Source organism: Mustelus asterias, chromosome 13 (assembly GCF_964213995.1).
Source record: "Mustelus asterias chromosome 13, sMusAst1.hap1.1, whole genome shotgun sequence".
NCBI classification, from domain to species: domain Eukaryota; kingdom Metazoa; phylum Chordata; class Chondrichthyes; order Carcharhiniformes; family Triakidae; genus Mustelus; species Mustelus asterias.
Genome location: NC_135813.1, coordinates 10,521,464 through 10,543,968, shown reverse-complemented (window position 1 = coordinate 10,543,968; position 22,505 = coordinate 10,521,464). Strand labels below are relative to the sequence as shown.

The window sequence follows — 22,505 nt, the reverse complement described above, 5'->3', positions numbered from 1 at the left end:
AAGTCCAACATGTTTATTAACAGGTTGAAACCCGCCGTTTCAGCCAGCAGGGAGGACAGGCTTTATCTTATAACACACTACGCAGAGGAGCTCTAAGCATATTGATTAGAGCAGAGATCAGAAAACAGTACAACTTTCTCACCTAAGATTGCCTCATGTAGCAGAGAACAAGTATCATACATGGAACACTCTAGTCCATACAGTTCAATGCAATACACACTGTACTTACCCAGTGAGCAAAGGATTATTTTGATTCCTAGAATCATAGAATCCCACAATGCAGAAGGAGGCCATTCGGCCCATCGAATCTGCACCGACTCTTACCCAGGCCCATCGCCCCCCCCCCTTTCATCATCCAAGATCTCAAACACTCCTTTTAGGTGAAGAAGTGATTCACATGCACCTCCTTCAATTTAAGTTACTGTATTCCGTGCTCACAATGTGGTCTCCTCTGCACTGGAGAGATTAAACAGAGACTAGGTGACCATTTTGCGGAACATCTTCACTCAGTCCACAAGCATGATTCTGGCCTTCCTGTTGCTTTCTCTGATGCCCACATTCCCAGTCTTAGCCTGCTGTGATGTTCTAATGAAGTCCAAGCAAACTGTTGGAACAGACCTCATCTTCCGATTAGGCACTTTACAGCCTCTGGAGTTAAGGTTAAGTTCAACAACTTCAACCCATGAACTATCACTTCCATTTCAATCTTTAAAAAACAAATCCCCCCAACCCGCTTTCATAGAGCACTGACCCTTGCAAGATAGCAGAATGTGTTAATAGCAGAATCTTCATGCCACTATTTGCATGTTCTTTAGTCTTTAACACTACCATTACACTCCCTTTGTCTTGTGTCCATTATATCTTTGTCAAATCTCATTTGAGCTCCCGTCTATCCCTAATCCTCTATTTTGCTCCACCCCCTCTCTTCAACAATATAAAATCCATCCCATTTCTACCTCTCTTCAGCTCTGAAGAAATCAAATGGACTTGAAACATTAACTCCATTTCTCTCTCCATAGATGCTGCTAGACCTTTCCAGTATTACCTGTTATTTACTTTGATAACCGGGTTTTACCTTGTTACACAAGAAAATTAACATTGCTCAAGAGGAATAGTTAGATTCAGGTCCAAATTTGAATTTTCAAGTTTCTAAATTACAAATTGGATAAACATATACATTTAAAAATCCATAATTAATGTTGGGCGCACCCAAATTCCACATTCAGCCAAATCCATATCAGAGTTTTGCAGAGTTAAAAGAGAAAATACTGGAAAATCTCAGCAGGTCTGTAAGGAGAGAAAAAAAAGCTGACGTTTCGAGTCCAGCAAATTGGAGGAACAGCATCTCATCTTCCAGCTAGACATGTTACAGCCATCCGGTTTCAACATCGAATTCAACAACTTCAGATGATTAGCTCTACCCCACTTCGACCCTTTGTTTTCATTTTATTTAAATTTTAACTGTTCTCTACCTTTTATTTCTGTGTCTTTCTTTATTTCTCTTCCTCCCTACTCTTTCCCCCCATTTTATCCCCCTTTTCTCAATTTTACCTCTCTCCCACCCATCTCCCCCCTCCCCTCACATCTTCATCTGTCAGAGCTTCTCCTCTGATTTCAGCTTCTCTGCCATTTGGCCATTCACACCTTCTATTCTCTCTGTGGGCTGCCATTAGCAGCCTTGCACCTTGTTTTTGTGGCTATGACTCATCTTTCATTCCCTCACCCTACAGTATAAATATCTTCCACTTTCCATGCCTTTTAACTTTGACAAAAACTCGAAAGGTCAACTCTTTTCTCTCCTTACAGATGCTACCAGACCTGCTGAGATTTTCCAGCATTTTCTCTTTTGGTTTCAGATTCCGGCATCTGCAGCAATTTGCTCTTTTGTAGAGTCAATTTGGATTCCCAAACTACTTCATGGCTGAAGCCTACAAGTGGATGTGCTCCACAGACCTTTTAGGAAATGGTGAGATGAGAAAATACACGCTATGAATGGTCACAGGAACATTTCCACTACATGCTTCTTGCAGAGTACAGCAGTGGTACAATGATCTAATTCCCTAGGGTGATTAAAGATATCTATTTCTAAAAAGAGAAAACTGAAGAATCTCTGAAATACTGAAGACTGCAACAGCTAAATACACCCACAGAGGGATGAGATTAGCTGCCTTGCAGAACACATCTCTGATCTGCAAAATTAACTTACTTTTTTTCCATGTTTCAAAAATAGTCATCTTAACAGAAATCATGCTTTTCTAAACCCCATTCATTCTTGATTGTTAAGTTCAGGGCTCCTATATCATTGCAGACAGAAATGATACTTCATAGTAGTGCAGAAATGAAATAGAACAATCTTGGACAAATAACACAGATGCAATAAGCTGATCTGATAGCAGACATCAGGGAAATGTATTGCTTTTAAGAGGTGCATTCACAGTAGAAAAGTTATTTCCCTCTTCTATACTTCAGGGTGGAAAGGCTCATTTTTCCCCTCAAATCAGTTTAATTCAGATCAGAGGACAGTATAATCCTTTCAATGGATGTCCATGTTTGCCTTAATAAAACTGGCTTTCTTATTCCAAAACACATGTCTGGAAACTCATGAAAAGTGAATTTTTGCTGCTACGACAACACAAGTTGTGTGATTTACACCAGAGTGCTCGTTCGACTGCACGAAGACTGTGGAATTCACAGCACCAACGGAATACAGGATTGCCTTGTGATTTAAGCTTCAGCAAGTCTCACTAGTTAGAAACTGCATAACTCACTTGCCGTTATGGGTCGTTTGCACTCATGAACTCACTCCTATAATAAACTGCTGCTGTCAGTAATGTCCTATAGATTTGTTCTAGAATAAACATGAAAAGATAAAGTAATTAATGGCTAATGAGTTGTAGTTGGACAAATGCAGTTGTGTATTATTGTTCCTCAACAATAAATGTTAAATTAGTAGCTATTTACTTGATGCTTTTACCTGGCCTGATTTTTTCCCCCCTCAAGCAGTTTTGCATCAGCCCTGAGTGGTGTCAACAGGTTACCCACTGTTACAAAGTGTCTTCCTCATGTCACAAGAAGATGGAGCAATTGTTAATGCTTGAGCAACCAAGCCATTGAATGGTTCATTAGGTTTCAAGAGGTTGTTTTTTCATTGAATGCCTTTTAGCTTCAATGGGCTGTTATCATTAGCACAGGGTGCAGCCCGAAAGCGGTGGTCTCAGGTCTAATATGGACACAGTCTGGGGCAAAGACTGTTAGCAGTTACTTCCACCCACTTTTGCTCATTTAAAATGACAAAATGTAGCTCTTACATTTTCATTTGTTTTATGTTTTATAAACAACGAGGACTATTGTGACCTGTAAGCGTTAAACTCTTCATAAATTCCATTAATATTTTACATTTCAAAGAAGGTCACAAATAAACTAAACTGGAGACATAATTAAAGGTGCGTATGTAACAGCACTGAATTTTTATAAATGCATTGGAGTGCATGGAATCGTGAATTTAAAATGCCCAGATTTCACATTCCCAAATTAAATTAAATTCACTATTTTCTCACACATTTGTCTATATAACAAGTTTCTGTACTTCAGAATTAATTCATTGTAGGTGAAAAGCTTTGTGACATTCCAGACAGAAACGAGACACTGTAGGAATTAAAGTTCATGTGAAAAATTAATACGTTTTTTTACAAAAAGGATTTGCGCATTTTAATTGTTCTCTGTTAATAGGAAAAATTAGTTAAATGACAAGCTCTGCACATGTTTAGCAATCATCATTTTTTCTGTGCAACAGTCACCTACTTTCATTATACAAGAATACTAGTTAGAACACCTACATTGTTTATTATAAGGGTTAAGCGTGAATTAAAAGGTGAATTTAATCAAATTTGTAAGCTGGTTGACAGGCAACTGTCTAAAATGGAAACAAAAACTGTAAATGCTGGAAACACACTCTGGCATTGAAAATTAACCATCTTAAGTGTGCAATTTTGGTTCTTTGGATTTTAATTATTATTGGAGATTTCTAGAATTTTTTTTTTACTATTCTTTCATCTCTCAACTCTCCCTCCTATTCCCTCTCTAAATTCTGTACTTGAGTGACATTGAATTCAGTATTCTAACTGACAATTGTTGGTTGAGACTTCACTTTTCATCAATCATTTTTTAAATCCGATTGTTTGTGGGGAGGCTAAGTTGCTTGCCCTCTTCACACAGATCACAAAGACCTTGGAGAGGTGCTGCCACCTTTGGATTGCTGGCCAACGACAACTTACCATGCAATTGCCCTATATAGAGGCAAATGCAAGTTTTAAATTGTTGCCCAGGGTAAAGTCCAGTCCTTTTAATTTGTATGCTTCTCCTACACATCAGGAAACCACACATAATACATCTTCCACTGATTTCACTGGCATAAATTCACTGTACTCCAAACATGAATTTTATTACTTTCAAGAGAAGCGTGATTTCATTTTTATGTTTCTTCAGGCTAGCACTTCTAAAATTATAATGTTGTCAAAGTATAGACTATAATTTAACTGAATTTTACAGACTAAAACGTCAAGAGAATACAGCTTTGAAATTTTCACTGTTAGCAGGCTGTAATATCTAACAGGATATGCCTATTACTCTCCTGTATTTAAGTACATCTGGCATTAAGTTGTTCCATTGCACCACAGACATCACATAGCCTTTTCTACATTTACCTCATCGATGCTAGCAATCCTTCACTCAATACAAGGGGCGTTTCGAATGAAGATTCTTAGGGGGGGAACCTTCTTTTGCTTTTCCATCCCCTGAAGTAAGTGAAAGCACCCATAAGTCGGATTGTTTCCGGCCATGTACACCAGCAGGATTCTCTGGTCACATTGAAGAGAGCAGAGATTTGGCTGAGTGCCAAATTCTCTGTCCTCATTTGCAGTGGCAACGGGCCATGAACAGCCGGAAAATTTCAGCTATAATCTAATTATCACTGGTGGCAAGTATGATTTCTTTCCATCAGGAGATATTTAGAATATTACTCTGTTATCGTCCAAAGTCAAAGGGATATATAAGAATAGAATAAATGGGACCAGGAATAGGCAATTTGGCAACTCAAGCCTACTTCGCCATCCACTAAGATCATGGCTCATTCTATTGTGTCAGTAACTCCACTTTCCTACATTCTTTCCATTTCCCTGATTGTCTAACTCAATATATTTAATGACCCAGCCTCCAGGTGCCCCCCATAAGTTCTGAGGGAGAGATCCGACAGAATCAAGTAGCCTTCATGCACCTAATTGGTCGCCTTTGGGCCTTCCCTCTGATTAAAGCCCTTGGTGGTAGAATTCCTGCCTGCCATGAGCTGCTGACCAAAGGCCAACAGTTCATCATTATCGTCAGTGGTAGCAGAAGTGGTGGTTGCTGGCAGCACTGCATCTGCCCAAGGCTCAGGGTCACAGAGGGACCCCAGACCACTGAAGATAGGATGGGGATCATGAGTGGGGTCAGAGGCTTGGGCAGGGGTATGAATTTCAGTGGCCAACACTCTGCCCAAAGCTAGGTCTCTTGATCGGACACAAAGTGCCTGATAATGAGGGATCCCTCTGGGAGGCCAATGGCAAAGCTGGCAGATTTGGCTGGGCAGCCTTCCAAGGATCTGGGTTAGTTATGTCTGGATGTCTTTTAAAAATGTCATCCGAATATGATGGCAGGAGACAAACCATCCAGCCTGCCCCATCACGTAAAACGCCATAAAAGACTCCAATGTATAGTTAATGAGGTCAGGATCATGTGGTACAGTGCAAATTCTCAGCCGTGTCCGCAACAGGAAACACACCCATCACCACCACACAACATAGTCCCAGGAGGGAAAATTCTTCCCGACATCCACTAGTTCTCCTTAATGCATCCTGCTTAATACATCCCCAAAGAACTGGAATAAATTCGTCAAATATAATTTCCCTTTCACAAAATCATGTTGACTGTGCCTGATTGTATTCTGATTTTTTATGTATTGTGATTTTCTAACTGTCCTGTTGCAACTTCCTTAATAACGGATTCCAGCATTTTCCCAATGATGGATTTCAGGCTAACTGGCCTATAGTTTCCTGCTTTCTGTTCCCTGTCTTGTTGAATAGAGTGTTACATTTGTAGTTTTTCAATTTGCCGGGACCTTTTCAGGATCTAGAGAATTTTGTAAGATTCCAATCAATGCATTTTCTATCTCTGCCATCACTTTTTTTTAAGACCTTAGGACGTAGACCATCAAGCCCAGGGGACTTGTCAGCCTTTAGTCCTGTTAGTTTTTTCAGTACATTTTTTTCTAGTGATCATATTGTTTAAGTTCCTCCCTTTTTTGCCACTTGATTTTCTACTGTTCTTGGGATGCTTTTTGTGTCTTCTACTGTGTAGACTATTACATCTTCTATTGTGTAGACTATTATAACTATAGAGGTTTAAGATTATTATATCTAAGGTACAATGTAGGCAGTCATGTGAACTGTTCTGAAGCATGCTTGACAACAACCTGGGGCAGTTAAAGATCATAGAGAGGCCTAGGTTGTGTTACTGGGGTGGTAGCATAAGGTGTTCACAGTTGGAGACAATAACAACAGTCCCCATGTTCACAATGGGTAGACTCTGAGTCTCCCAAAGTTCCAGAAAGATGTTGAAAGTTTATGCTTGTAAACATTTGTGCTGTAAATTCTCTATTTACTTCCAAGATGAAAGAGATTTGATGTCAACAGTAGCTAATCAGCATTTCATAGAACATAGAACATAGAACATTACAGCGCAGAACAGGCCCTTCGGCCCACGATGTTGCACCGACCAGTTAAAAAAAAAACTGTGACCCTCCAACCTAAACCAATTTCTTTTCGTCCATGAACCTATCTACGGATCTCTTAAACGCCCCCAAACTAGGCGCATTTACTACTGATGCTGGCAGGGCATTCCAATCCCTCACCACCCTCTGGGTAAAGAACCTACCCCTGACATCGGTTCTATAACTACCCCCCCTCAATTTAAAGCCATGCCCCCTCGTGCTGGATTTCTCCATCAGAGGAAAAAGGCTATCACTATCCACCCTATCTAAACCTCTAATCATCTTATATGTTTCAATAAGATCCCCTCTTAGCCGCCGCCTTTCCAGCGAAAACAATCCCAAATCCCTCAGCCTCTCCTCATAGGATCTCCCCTCCATACCAGGCAACATCCTGGTAAACCTCCTCTGCACCCTCTCCAAAGCCTCCACATCCTTCCTGTAATGTGGGGACCAGAACTGCACACAGTACTCCAAGTGCGGCCGCACCAGAGTTGTGTACAGTTGCAACATAACGCTACGACTCCTAAATTCAATCCCCCTACCAATAAACGCCAAGACACCATATGCCTTCTTAACAACCTTATCTACTTGATTCCCAACTTTCAGGGATCTATGCACACATATACCTAGATCCCTCTGCTCCTCCACACTATTCAAAGTCCTCCCGTTAGCCCTATACTCAACACATCTGTTATTCCTACCAAAGTGAATTACCTCACACTTCTCCGCATTAAACTCCATCCGCCACCTCTCGGCCCAACTTTGCAACCTGTCTAAGTCTTCCTGCAAACTACGACACCCTTCCTCACTGTCTACCACACCACCGACTTTGGTGTCATCAGCAAATTTGCTAATCCACCCAACTATACCCTCATCCAGATCATTAATAAATATTACAAACAGCCCCCTGGATGCAAGGCTAATATGTTTTACTTTGCCATGGGGAAAGAGTGCAGACGAAGTCAGTTTTGAGATCAGGTTACAGGCTTCCTTACAAATCAATAAATATCACAAACAAACAGGAGTTGTGTATGCTCAGCAAAGAGAAGAGGTTGCTTGACTTTGAAAACTACTACTGCTCGGTGTGGGAGGGAGACGATCGCGAATCAAAGCGATGAATCCCACAACCATCTAAGAATTCCAGGAGATTCATCCTGGCAAGGCCAGATGGGAAACTTCATTGGGACAGGCTTTACTGTTAGTGGAGTGGTCATTCAAAGTTACTACTTGGAGAAATGGGAAAATGCAAACCCATTATAAGCTGGGAACAACTGTGGACTGTATCCATGGAGAATGCAATGTGTGATAAGTATAAAAGGGGAACATTCCTTTCTGTAGTTTAAAGTTTTTGTTGTCCACAAAAATAAAATAGGGTTTAGTCAATGGTGCTTTTTTTGGTCATTTGTTGCAATAACATATTTAAAATGTGAAATCTTGTCATGTCATTCTCTCAGCTATTAACTGGAAATTCAAATTTCTTTTTAAGTTATTGGTCTCTATGGGGATCGTAACAGCACAGATATAAAATACTTGTTCACAGTCTCTGCCATTTCCTTGTTTCCCATTATTGATTCCCAAACTCATTCTGTAAAGGAGCAATGCTTACTTTAGCTATTCTTTTCCTTTTTATAGACTTGTAGAAATTCATAATCTGTTTTTATATTTCTCGACAAGATTTCTTTCATACTGTACTTTTCCATCCATTATTTTTTAGTTATCCTTTGGTTTCTAAAAATTTCTCAGTCTACTGGTTTAATATTAATCTTCACAGCATTATAAACTTTTTCTTGCAATTTTATCCTTTTTAAATTTTTTATCGTTAACTTTCTCAGTTAGCAACAGATGATGCGCCCTGCTCACAAAGTCTTTCTTTCTCAATGAAACATGTCTTTGTTGAGAGTTGTGAAATACCTCCTTTAAATGTTTGACACTGCTTCTCTACCATCATACCTTTTAAGCTATTTTCCCAGTCCTCATGAGCCAACTCTGTCTTAAGACACTAATTTTAGACCCACTTTGCTCACTCACAAACAGAGCGCGAAATTCGATCATGTTATGATCGCTCTTGCCTAGTGAATCCCTTACTATGAGGTAATTAATTAATCCTGTCTCATTACACATTACGACACCTAATATAGCTTGCCCATGGTTAGTTCCAGAATGTATTGTTCGACAAAAAAGTCGAACAATACATTCCGGAACTAACCATATACAATCCACGAACTAATCCTCCAGACTACCTTTGCCAATTTGATTTGCCTAATCTACATAAACACAAGAAGTAGAAGGAGGAGTAGGTCACCAGGCCCTTCAAGCCTGTCCCACCATTCAATACGATCATGGCTTGTCTATGCTGGCCTCAGCTCCTTTTCTGTGCCATTTCCCCATAGCCCTCTATTCCTCGATCTATCAAATTTTTATCCACCTCCACTTTGAATACTTCGAATGATCCAGCTTCCACCGCCCTTTGTGGCAGAGAATTCCAGAGATTCACCACCCTCTGCAAGATTAAAATCATTTACAATTATTGCAATAAAATTTCTTACAAGCCCTCATTATTTCTTGATTTATACGGAGAATTGGTAAAGAAGTACCAACACTGATTAAATCTTTTGCCAACTCCTATGTATGAGCAGTTGAATTAACTCTCTGCCACATTTTCCACAATACCATCTACAACCATTCGTAATATATATATACATACACAGCATCATTTAGCATGTCATAACATCATGACATCCTTAGCAAGTAAGAAAGTAAATAGGGTAGTGGCAGATCAAACCATATTTCTGGCAGTTTACTCAAGCAACGATTATTTAAATCACATGCTCAGCTATTCATTTTCTCCTGTTGCCTACTTATACATAACAAAAATTTAAATTTAGAAAATACATAATGAACTTCATAATTCTAATTATCTGATAATTTTTTATATACAAGAATGTTATTTTAACTCCTTGACAAGAATTAATTTTAATCCCGTGATGATTATTTTGTTTATTAAGTAACTAGCAGAGCTATGCAGCTTAATTGGTGCTGAGCTCAATTTCTGCTCTAAAACAGCTAATCTCAGCTGGAATGTGATAAGAGCAGGGCAGAGAATTAGCCAAGAATCTTGTTGTGATCTAGCAACTCTTGTTACAAGCTGCATACTTGTCCTGTGGCTGTCAACGAGCAATTTTATTGGTGGCATCATGTACAAACCTGATGTCCAGCTGGAAATATGTCATGGTTGTATTTGATTGTGATAGCTGTTATGATCAAACCTACCAGCACTCAGCATCTAGGCTCATATATGAAGATTAGCTATTTGAGTGATATATCAATGACCATACACCATCCATGAAACCATGCCGCATAGGGGAGGGGCAAGGATTAATAAAAAGCATTGCCAAATTTAATCATAACCGTGAACCAACTCATATTTTCAGCAATCAGAGATGGGAACCTTGGTTAATGTCCCTTCTTTCTTCCAAGAAAAAAAAACCTTAAATAAGACAGGGCGGTAGTGGAAGGGTCTTTTTCCGGCTGGATGCCTGTGACTAGTGATGTTCCGCAGGGCTCTGTATTGGGACCTTTGCTGTTTGTGATTTATATAAACGATCTGGAAGAAGGTGTAACTGGGGTGATCAGTAAGTTTGCGGATGACACGAAAATGGCTGGACTTGCAGATAGTGAGGAACATTGTCAGAGGCTACAGAAGGATATAGATAGGCTGGAAATTTGGGCAAAGAAATGGCAGATGGAGTTCAATCCTGATAAATGCGAAGTGATGCATTTTGGTAGAACTAACGTAGGGGGGAGCTATACGATAAATGGCAGAACCATAAAGGGTGTAGATACGCAGAGGGACCTGGGTGTGCAAGTTCACAGATCCTTGAAGGTGACGGCACAGGTGGAGAAGGTAGTGAAGAAGGCATATGGCATGCTTGCCTTTATAGGACGGGGCATAGAGTATAAAAGTTGGGGTCTGATGTTGCGGTTGTATAGAACGTTGGTTCAGCCGCATTTGGAATGCTGCGCCCAGTTCTGGTCGCCACACTACCAGAAGGACGTGGAGGCTTTAGAGAGAGTGCAGAGGAGGTTTACCAGGATGCTGCCTGGTATGGAAGGGCTTAGTTATGAGGAGAGATTGGGTAAACTGGGGTTTTTCTCACTGGAAAGACGGAGGATGAGGGGTGACCTAATAGAGAGGGGGGGGGGCGTTTAACACGGATATTAGAAGGACATATTTTACACAGAGGGTGGTGGGGGCCTGGAATGCGCTGCCGGGCAAGGTGGTGGAGGCGGACACACTGGGAACGTTTAAGACTTATCTAGATAGCCACATGAACGGAGTGGGAATGGAGGGATACAAAAGAATGGTCTAGTTTGGACCAGGGTGCGGCGCAGGCTTGGAGGGCCGAAGGGCCTGTTCCTGTGCTGTATTGTTCTTTGTTCTTTAACTCGCAATAGCTTTATGGGCATCAGAATGTTCCAATCCACTTCACAGCCAATGAAGGACTTCTTTTTTGAAGTGTAGTCACCATTGTGATATAAGGAGACATGGCAGAGATTTGCACACGACAGGGCCCACAACTCTATAGGGTGGATTGGGCCTCACTTTAATGTCCCACAGTTCAATGGTGAGATCACACATGCCAATATTATGTACACTCCATCTTGAAATGTATTGGTAACAATTCAGAAAAGAACCAAGATAATCTGGGGAGTACAAGTTCCAAGATGTGTGACTTTTTCTTAATATTCAGTGTCACCAACAACATGCTTGAGAGCAGGAGTAGGCTCTTCAGCAATTCAAACCTATTTCACCATTTTCCCATTATTGCTTCATATTCTTAGATACCCTTATCCAGCAAAAATCTATTCATCTCAGTTTTGTAAGCTTCAATTGACACTGCATCCACAGCCTTTTTGGAGAAAGATTTGGATTTTTACTGTCCTTCTTAATTGAGTCCTCAATGGGCCAGCTCTAATTTTAAGATTACGCCCTCTTTGTTCTGGATTCTCCACAATGCCTTCATCATTTTACATGCCTCGATTGGGTCACCCCACAATCTTCTACACTCCAGGGAATAGAAACTAGGTTTATCTAACCAAGCCTCATGTTTTAACTCCTTAAATCCCAGTATAATTCCAGTGAACTTGAACTGCACCCTTTCTAAGAGCAAGATCTAATTCTAGATGTGGTACTGAGAACTGAATTCAATTGTCCAATTGGGGATACCTGGAGAGCAATTCATGATACAGCATTTTCACCGTTGGAGCTTTCTCAAGTACTTAAGGATACTCAATCATTATGTATCAATGTTCATTTCCTTAGATTCAACCACATTGGGCAGGATTTTTCCACTTGGCTGCACTGGTTGAGTAGCATAGCAGGATGGGAAGTATGAGCGAGAGTCAAAAAAAAAGAAATCGGGTTCACGCCAGATTTCTCGCATCTTGCGATATTGCCGGCCCTGTTCTACCAGTGAAATCAGCCTCGCACCTGGAAAGGGTACAAGGCTGATTTAAATATTAATGACAAGGCCTGGGACTCAATAGTCTGGGCTCACTTATCTTTCCCACTTTGCCAGTGGAAGGCCTCACCGGCAAGGATCACAGATGGTCCGCACCAATGGGGAGCAGATGTGATGGCCTCACCAATGGGACAAGAGGCCATTGAAGCCCTCAGGTAGTTGGGGGCAGGGCCAGGCAGTGTCTCTTGGTCAGTTCCAGCCTAGCATCACCAAGGGTGGGGCAGAGGCAGAGGGACATTAGAGGGAAGGAAAGGGGGCAACTCTGCTTGGGGGGGGGGGGTGAAAGTGACGACTGGGGGTAAGGGGAGCATCAACAGATCTCCCAGTATACTGTGTATACAGTATTTTGGGAGACTGAGGCACCTGCGCACTGGCGCCTCTAGTGTTCAGCAGCCGGCTTCCCAGCAAGCTGAGCCCTCCCCCACTCCGGCAAGATTCAGATTATGGCCTCTGTATTGCAGAGTGCCATAAATTACCACCACTCACCTCGCTGGAAAAATGGGAGAAAAAACTCCAATTTTCTCGCTCATTTTACACATTCTGAGAACATTCCACCCATGATGTCTCATTGCCCATGCCATAACATATTCTCTTATTCTTCCCTGATCCTATTGAATTCTACTAATTAGCTGTATACTATCATAGCTAGTGTCAACAGATTTTATGTAATGGTCTTCATCTGATAATTCAAGATATTGGGCGAGACATTCAATGCCCCCTGCAGAGCTTTTCGTGGTGGCGGGGGTGGCCCGCCATTGGCCAGCAGCAGGATTTTCTGATCCTGACACCTTCAACATGGTTTCCCATTCTATGGAACCCCCCCAGCCGCCGGGAAACCATCGGCAGTATGAAAAGACCCTGCCGGTGAGAGCGGCAGATAAATCAGTCATTTTTAAATTTAAAAAAAAACAGAATTACTCAATTCAAAATAAGTGTAAGTAATACAAAAATAGGAACGTATGGCTAGAAATTGAATTATAATTTGAATCTGGCAGAAGATTGCACCAAAAATGCCCTCTTTTTCCAAGCTCAATTTTTGTGAGCAAATGTCCTTTACATGAGACCGATTTGACCTCCTCACCTCCGATACTGAATGTGTTTTCTCACATTATGAATCACTAAAACTGCCCTCAGTTGTCTAAACAACTCATTAACCACCAGTTCACCATTAATAACATTTCTACTCAAACTACATCTGCCATCTCCTCTTCTAATGTTACATTATCTCTTACCGATAATGCCAGTCCTTCGCCTAGCTCAGCCGAACTATCTTTGTCAAATATTTCTACACTCTCCTAGTTCTTTTCTTGTCCATCTTCAGCTTGCAGTCATGTTGTCTAGTTCAGTATATTTGCCTTCAAGTAATTTATAAACATTCAACATTAGAAATTTGCAGAAAATCTTTAGGCTAACAGAAAACTAATGCATGTACAGTACTTCAAAACTGTAACTAAATACTATTACTAAAATGCTTACGAGAAGAAAAGTCTTGCAACAAAATTAAAACAGACAAACCAATTTGAAACAAAACGTCAGAAGAAACAGAGTACTGGATATCTGGGAATGATTACAAGAACCATATGATCAAGCTGGTATTTGGAATAATGTCTCCCTTAGAGAGAGTTATAAGCTTTAATCGATCATTGCACAGCAGTGTGTAAATTTAGGACTACAAGTGCTAAACAGTAAAACAAAAGCATGAGCAGTTAACACTAATTAATGAAAGTATCATCGTTTATACTCTATATACATACTATGCCTAGAAACATGCACACCAGTTTCAATTTTAGTTGGGCAGTTGTGTGTTTTGGTCTTAGCACTCTGTAGTCTGGATGGGTGACAATGAGCAGAACTTTCAAGGGCCCTTGGAGGCAGGGAGGGCAATTCTATTTGGCTGTCTCCACAGCACATTCTTGTCCTCTCCAGGATTCTGCAGGAGGTGGGTGACAATCTGTTGTAGCGGTTGGCCAATTAAGCTCCAAGAGGGCTTAATGAAGGGCACTCTCCCAATACCACCTGGAATTTCCAGCCAGCATATGAGATAACCACTGAATCAGGAGGCTCTCTGTGAAATGGTGGCAGGCTGTCACTGGCAAGCTGGGTAGCTATCAGAATTGCAGGCTCCATTCAATTAGAGAAGGCGCCAGCTTAGGAACAGAGCAACTATGGCAGTGCCCATTACTAAGGAAGGACTTCCCCTTCCTGCCCAATGATGCTGATCCTTTTGGCCCTTCATATATCCCTATTTGTGGCCGGCCACCAGAAATGGAGTTGACCTCACACCACCCTACATACTTCAGCAGTGCCCACCTCTGATGGTGGGGTTGCCCATCCTTCAGTGTTGGATGGCCTCCTATTATACTTTCAGACTCGCAAGACTGCCCACTGTCTTTAATCGGACTTCATTGACTGCCTCCTCAAAAGTCTCCCTCAAGATCACACCACCAACATTTCCAGGTTTGACACCCAGATTTTGTTCCAGACATCAGGACTGGAACCAGAGAATGAAAATTCTGCCCAGTGAGTATCATTGAGAATTAGTATCTCTGATGCAATACGATTTAAAAAAATAAATGATAAATTCTGCATTTCAACTTGCATTTATATATCGCAAGGTATTGCCAGAGCAGCAGCCAATGTAGATCAATTAACATACGTGATAAATGAAAGGGATATGGTACAAGTTAAGATGAGGGCAGCTGGGTTTTGGATGAGCTCCCAGTTGGGGTAGTTATCTAAAAGAGCATTGGAATAGCCAAGTCTGGGGGCATGGGTGAGGATTAAATTAGGAGATGCACTGTTACAGAGGTAGAATCAGATGATGTTATATTATGGAGATGAGCAGAATTGTGGTCAAAAGCTCAGCGTGCTTCAAATACAACATTAAGGTTACAAATGATCTGGTTCAGCCACAGGCAGCGGCCAGGGAGAGGGATGAACTTGGTGGCTGGGGAGTGGAGTTTGTGACGAGTGCCAACAGCATCAGTGTTTCCAATATTCAGTTGGAGGAAATCAACCAAGAGGTTATTCAGGACACATACGGCATAATGAAAAAGGCACCCATTTCCTTGCCCCTACTTAAAATACAATTGGAAATAAATAAAAAACATTTTTACTGCTGTGGATTACATCATTTATCATTTGCAATTTTTGTTACAGCAATTGTTAATTTGTGGAATATTTTTATATTTGATACAATTCCTGTATTCAGTGTCGATAGAACTTGTGGATTTGAGTTTAAAAGAACTGATGTTGCAATTATATTGAAGAGAATATTCTCCACATGATGATAAACATTCAATACAAGAACATGATCAGATTTAGTTCAGTTGTTTTCATAACAACTGTTAAGGGGTGAGTTGCACATTGTGCACCATGAAGATGCATTGAGCACATCATACGTATGGAAAACCGAAAGAAAAAAAACAAATATTGTTTTTTCTTTTAGTTTTCCATGTGTATGATGTAAATTAATGGCTGCTAATGGAACATGTGGAATAAGAGAGAGAGAGAGAGAGAGACTTTGAAGGGGATCCTCTGGCCTCCCCATGGCGTCTTTCTTGTGGCGGGAGACAGCACACCATTGGCTGGCGGCAGGATCTTCTGGTCCCACCGATGTCAATGGGATTTCCCATTGACTCCACCCCACACTGCTGGGAAACCCATGGTGAGAATGCACCATCGGAGGGAGCAGAAGACCCTGCCGGCATGAGCAGCCAGAAAGATCCGGCCAATATTTTGTCTTTATTGGATAGATTTGGATCAAATGATTTTTCCAAAAATGTTTTTCTTTATATCACGGGTATAAAAATGTCAGCAACAGATGAACAAACGTGGCATGTGGCAAAAAACAACTGTCATGGTTGAACACTAGAGACTATTTTAACTGGATGGTTTATTCTTTAGTGGCATGCAACTGCTTGCGTTTCACATACGACTATATCTGCAGTATGCAAACAGGTGGAAAATAATTGCTAAAATTTAAAAATGCAGCATTCTGCCAGGCTGACTGCTACCAAATGGCTGCCCCATTGTAAAGAAAACAATAAAGCCTAAACAGGAGTGAGAACAAGAAACTAAGGACAGAACTAAGGGCACCCCTTCTGCCGGCGGGATTTTCCGTTCTCACCGAAGTCAATGGCTCGCTGCATTTTCCTGCTCTCCCCCTGCCGCGACGGGACAGTAAAATAGCACCTTCAGTCTAATGATGGGTTTCAAAATTATAAAAAGAGCAGTGGATTATCTCCGGAACTAAGCTGAAATCTTCATCACTGACATTTCTATCTATGTTTTTTGCGCAACATACAGATTCTGAGTTATCTGATTACTGAAGATGTAAATTGTGATAATATGAATTTAATCTCCAGTGCAGAAAAATCATGCCACTCATTTTTCTCTAATCCTTCCCTTGTTAGACAAGTTCCATGTTCTGCCAAAAATCTTGTGTGCCCTCTTGTGACTCCCAGCTATTACTACAGATATCTTGGGCTGGATTTTCAAAGCAGGATCGGGAAATTGACACCCAGGTAAATTCTGGGCCCAGACCCCACACCTCAGCTCTTTGGTCCTGCGATGATATTTTTAAATACAAATGGCCTAATTGGCCAGGAGGAGAGCTCGGCACCTAGTTAGTGGAGGACATGTTGAGCACGCCACCACTGCCTTGCCGTTTAGAGCAGGGCATTCATCAAATAAGCGGGAAGTCAAACATGGCGGAATGCTGTCATGGAGGGCAAAGTCAGGAGCAGTACTCGCCATGGCACTAGTTGCTTCCACACACATGTTCAGACTTAACAGAAAAAAAAACATCAAAGTATGCAATGACATACCTGCCTGACAAATTCCAGAGAGAGCTCATGGGGACATTAATTGGTGGTGACTGGGTTTCCCACTCCCTTCCCTCACTCTTCCCCCTCCCCATCAACCCTTTGAAAACTGGAGATGTTAGGATTCTAAGTCAATCTCCAGGGCTGAAATCTTGAATTCCTGCCCGCACTGGGTCCTGACCCTGTGGCCTTCTGAAAATTCAGCCTGTTAACTTTGCCATTTTCCTTCCAAACAGCTTTTGTGAAATCTCTCTTTAGTACATGGTTGCTGTGGAGCAACATATTTTTTGTTCACCATTTATACTATTTAAAATAATTGTCCTTAAATTCAACAATGCATGTTGATAATTTACTCAGTTTAATTGAATTAAATTGAAGCTGTTACAAATATTTTTAAAATGAGATTGTAAATAATGGCTAGTAACTTAAACAAAAACAGAAAATGCTGAAAAATCTCAACAGGTTTGACAGCATCTGTGGGGAGAGAAGAGAATAGAGCCAACATTTCGAGTCCAGATGACCCTTCGTCAGATAGATCTTGGTGAAGGCAATATATTTAACTTGGGAGAGGTCAGCAATTGTTTTACACTGTGGTTTCAATTTTACGCTGCAACAAAACTGCTCTATGACAAGATTAAAATTGTATTTAAGTTAGAGTACCTAAGCACTCCCAAATCACTAAACACAGGTTTCAATGGATTTAAAAAGTATTTTTGCCAAGTGCTGAAGATATCAGGGAAGAAAATAAGGAAAAACTGCAAAGCAAACACAAAAAGTCATGGGCCAGAATTTTCCCATCCCGCAGCCAAATTTCCAACTTCGCTGCAGCGGGATCAAGGTGTGAACAGCAGGTAAAAAAACGTCTGTCTTTTTCCCCCACAGATGCGGACTGATTTGCTGTATATTTTTGGCATGAGAGATACCAGCTTTGAAGGGTTACTGAACCCAACAGTGTGAAGTTCAATTAATACACATTTTATGATTAATCATGCTTGTTTTTATCACTCCCTTTACAGCTACTTCTACAGTACTTGCCAGCCTTTTATACACTGCTTTTGAACAGCTGGTGACAGCCCTAAAGTAAGCTTGCCAAATTCACTAAAGCTGTAACCTGGAGAGCCCCAGCTAAAGAAAAAGACTTCCTAGCCACCAGGATTTAGTGAATTCAGCAAGATTGATTTTACCACTGTTTGCACAAGTCTTGCACATCAAGAGCCAACAGCGTCAAAGTGGCAATTAACACAAAATAAAGGCAGCTTAAAACTGCAATATAACTGCTCTTCATTCAGATTCAGTAATTCATTTGAGTTAGTACACTAAACTGCGACATCCAAATCCTTGCTTAATAATATTCAACAATTCACCAAGTTGAAAGAGCCAGGACTATTGGTTGACATTTTTACCATTATTTGGGCTTAAAAAGGCAGAAACAAGAATTTCTGATTGATTTATTTTGAAAACATTGAAAAAACCAACCAGTGAGGGAATGTGTATGGCGTATAGAGTCCCCATAATGAGTGGTCAATTTTCCATCCTTTTATTTATTTATCAAATTTGGCCATTTTAGTAAAATTATATTTTTCCCCAGAAGCTGTTTAGAAATTGCTGCTCTCAATATGGAGCTAAAAGCTAGTGTAAATAATGGGATTCAAGGAATAGAATCTGTCCTGCTGCTTTTATCTAAAATAATGATATTGCAAGGCCGTTGTCCAAGCGCTCAGAGATTTACACAAAGACCTGCACAGCCAGCCCAATGACCAAGCAGATGGGAAGTGAAAAAACGCAAAAAGGTGGACAGTTCTTTGGAAAGAAAGTTATCTGTCGGAAATTCTGGTCAAACACATGCCCATAAAGCATTAACCTGCCTTTTCTTTTTACTGATGCTGACTGACCTGCTTCACATTTCTCACATTTTGGCCGGAATTCTCCGGCCATTCACACTCCGGTCCTGCCAACAGCGCACTCCCGCCCCCAGGTTTCCTGTCGACATGGGGGGGACATTAATGGGAATTCCCATTGACAGCTGCGGGACCAGAGAATCCCGCCGCTAGTAAACAATGCGCTATCTCCCGGCGGGAAACACGCGGCTGGGAGGCTGGAGAATTTCACCCTTCATGTTTTTAGTTCACATTTCCAGCAATTGTAGCTTTCCCTCACCTAAAGCATAGAATTTTAATTTAAAATGTTACTTCTGTTTGCAGTGCTCATTTTTTACTCTTTCTGGTTTTTGCACAGTTAAAAAACTCTTTGGCAGGATTCTCCACCAAAGTTGATTGACCTTTGAACCACTCATTGCATTTTATGGCCCTGCCCTTGCCCTTAACGTGAGAGTGAGAGAGAGTGAGAGACAGAGAGAAAATGTCAAGGAAGGGAAGGTGGAGACTGTTTGGGGGTGGGAGGTGAACGTGTCCAGGGAATGGTTGGACAATGTAAGTGGAGTGAGGAGTGAACCATAAAAGAGTGCATAATGTGACTCAATACACAAGACAAAATCAAAATTGACTGATCAATTGTGCACAATACATTTCCCCTAAACTGGTTAATGTTGCCACTGGAAATGTATACACTCATCAAGAACAAGGATGGTCATTAATATTTTCTTATATTTTGCTTTAAATGCCATTGTCAACATGAGTTAGTTACAGCACAAGTTAGATGCTGAGCACAGCTTCTTATAAACTGACCCCAAAATTACAACTTTTATGCAGCAATGTGCCATTTAGTTTTCCACATCAAGTTGGCTTCTAGTCTCTTCAAGTGAAACTGTCAATTAGAGAAACTCACACCAACAAGGAAGTGATCAAAATTGCCCAATCTGTTTCTAATCTAAAATAGTCTTGAAACTAAAATCCACTTTATAGAACCAAAAGGTTTCAAACACTGCACTGCTTTTTAATAATTTTTCCATTAGCAAACCTTCTACCAGCAGTCAATATTAGAACAGCAAGTCAGAGGTTCTCTAAATAAATGAAATCGAAGTCCAAACTAGTTTCAGTTTTAAAAAAATATTCATTCAGGGGATGTAGGCATCATGGCATGGCCAGCATTTATTGCCCAACCTCAACATGCTCGGCCGGTTCAGAGGAAAATTAAGAGGCAATCACATTGCTACAAGTCTGGATTCAGATGTAGGCTAGACTGAGTAAGGACAGCAGATTTCCTTCCTTAAAGAGCATTGCCCAGGTGGTTTTTTACAGCAATTCAGTGGTTTCAAGGTTACCATTACTGAGTTCCCTTTTTATTCACGATTTTCTTAACTGAATTTAAATTTCCCAGCTGCTGGGAAGGAATTTGAACTCATTAGTCCAAGCCTCTAACAAAATCACTATGCTATCATCATTCTGTAAATAACATTCTACAATTGTTTGTATTCTAACAAACCTTTGCATATTCCATCAAATCATTGCGTCCCATGAATCGATTGTAAAACTCTGGTAACCTCCATGGAGAGATGATCTGTGATCAATAAAAAAAAAGACATGAAAAGAAATTAACAAAAGTTTTGTGATACTTTACAAGTTGGTATTGATCAAGGTGAAGGATTTTTGTAATTACCAAATACGCCTGAAAGGACTTATTCCTTTCATTTAGAAAGGCATTTTATGGCCAGAATTCTCCGATCCCAGTGCTGTGAATGGAGATTTGGTCGAGTGCCAAATTCTCTGTTCTCACTGGTGGCGGGACGTACGAGACCGGAGAATTCTGGCCTATTTTTCTGACTCAGCTAGTTTGCTACAGGCATCAACTTCTGCAGATATTCTCATAGCAACTGAATAATTGAGCTCCAGAAGTTTTAGGGCAGTGGTTCCCAAAGTGTTGGTTGCAACCCCTGGGACAAAAGTTTGGGGTCACCAGGTCCAAGGCTGTAAGGTCGGCCATGGAGCAGCCTCATGGAACTCTTGCAATGGTCCACTTTGATAGAGCTACGACTCCCCTGCGTGGTCTGCAGCAGGAATCTGGCTGGCTACCTGTTGGGACCAGCCTCCATCTTGTTGCCTTTGATCCAGCAGTATTCACTACGCCGCCCTCAGAAACGATGTGGCGAACAGCAGGGTTGTGGAGTGGGAGGGAGGTGGCGATTTATGTTACAGGTACCTCTGGTATACATTGCAACCCGAATTTTAACTGCCTGTTCCCTAGGGGTACATTATTTAATTTACTGTGCACTTGTATGTGCAGCAAGATTATGTACATGCTCTACGTCCTGTCAAATACATCTATTCCATGGTTCAATGAATAAAACTTAGTGTCACTGGAACAGAAGTGATTTTCACACTCTCACTTTATACCAGGCCTTGCATATGGTGGGCAAATTGTGATTTTGTGAACATCCCTGTGCACCATGACTATAGCTAGACTGTTAACAGGGGTCAACGTTTCAGAAATATGCTGATTATTTCCAAGTTATCACAATAAGGAAAGGCAGATGTAATGTAGCGATGTATCTAATTTGCCAGAGTCCTGGACCCCAGCACACTACAGGCAGGATCTTGAGCGCGCATTCTTCCTGCGTGAGATTGTCAGCAGGGGCTCAGGGTCCAGCTAATACCAGAAATCGCAAATCTCACCAGCAACGTAATCAAGTTCACCCCCATAATGAGCGTGATCCTATGTTTTAATACATTTCAATAAATTTTGATATAATGATACACACTTGCCTCCGCTTCCATTAGATTTTCGGACTGCGTTGACATGAAGTCACGTCAGCGAGGGGTACAAAACAGGTTCACCGGTGGGGTGGCGGGGGTTTTTTTTTCCCCCAGTAATGGCACCACAATCTCAGTGGATCCAGTTCTCAGCTCTAAGAGACCTGCCTCGCCAGAGTGGTGCCACAAACCATGCCCATTCTTTTTTTTTGCAGTTAAAGTCACAAGTTCCAGAGAGAAAACAGGCCAATGGAGCTGGAGACTTCCACACCAGTTTTCTCACCAGAACCGACACTCTGCCAAATTCTCATAAGATTCAGCTCCATCCTGTCCCCTCCCCTCTCATTCTGGGGTCACCATTAAAATGAGATCACAGTGGGAACAAGCATCGGAAGCACTGCTCTCGGCAAAGAAATGTGATAACTTTGCAAATGTAGCTGTATCTTAAAAAAACAACAGTAGTTAGTGTGTAATGCATTTTAGAAAATTGGTCTTTTATAAGCAAATAGTCCTAAAAAAGCTTGAACTGCAACTTGGTGCAACACCGAAGGCAAACAACATTCATCTGCTGGTAAAAATGTCTTTAATTAGGTAATGGGTTCCAAAAATGTAAATATACACCTTTTCAGATACAATGGGGGGGGGGGGGGGATTTTCATGATCAGCCCACATGAGAATCATAGCGAGTGGGGGCGGACCATGCACAGGT

The 22,505-nt window shown here is 41.1% G+C and overlaps 1 protein-coding gene across 2 annotated transcripts in view; it reads right to left on the bottom strand.

The window, feature by feature from the left end:
• ass1 (argininosuccinate synthase 1) overlaps window positions 1-22,505 on the bottom strand; it is a 138,801-nt gene that overhangs the window by 82,541 nt on the left and 33,755 nt on the right. For both annotated transcript variants that reach the window (XM_078226298.1, XM_078226297.1), the window contains exon 6: window positions 20,532-20,606. In XM_078226298.1, coding sequence (XP_078082424.1) covers window positions 20,532-20,606 — 75 coding nt within the window. The remainder of the gene's footprint in view (window positions 1-20,531; window positions 20,607-22,505) is intronic.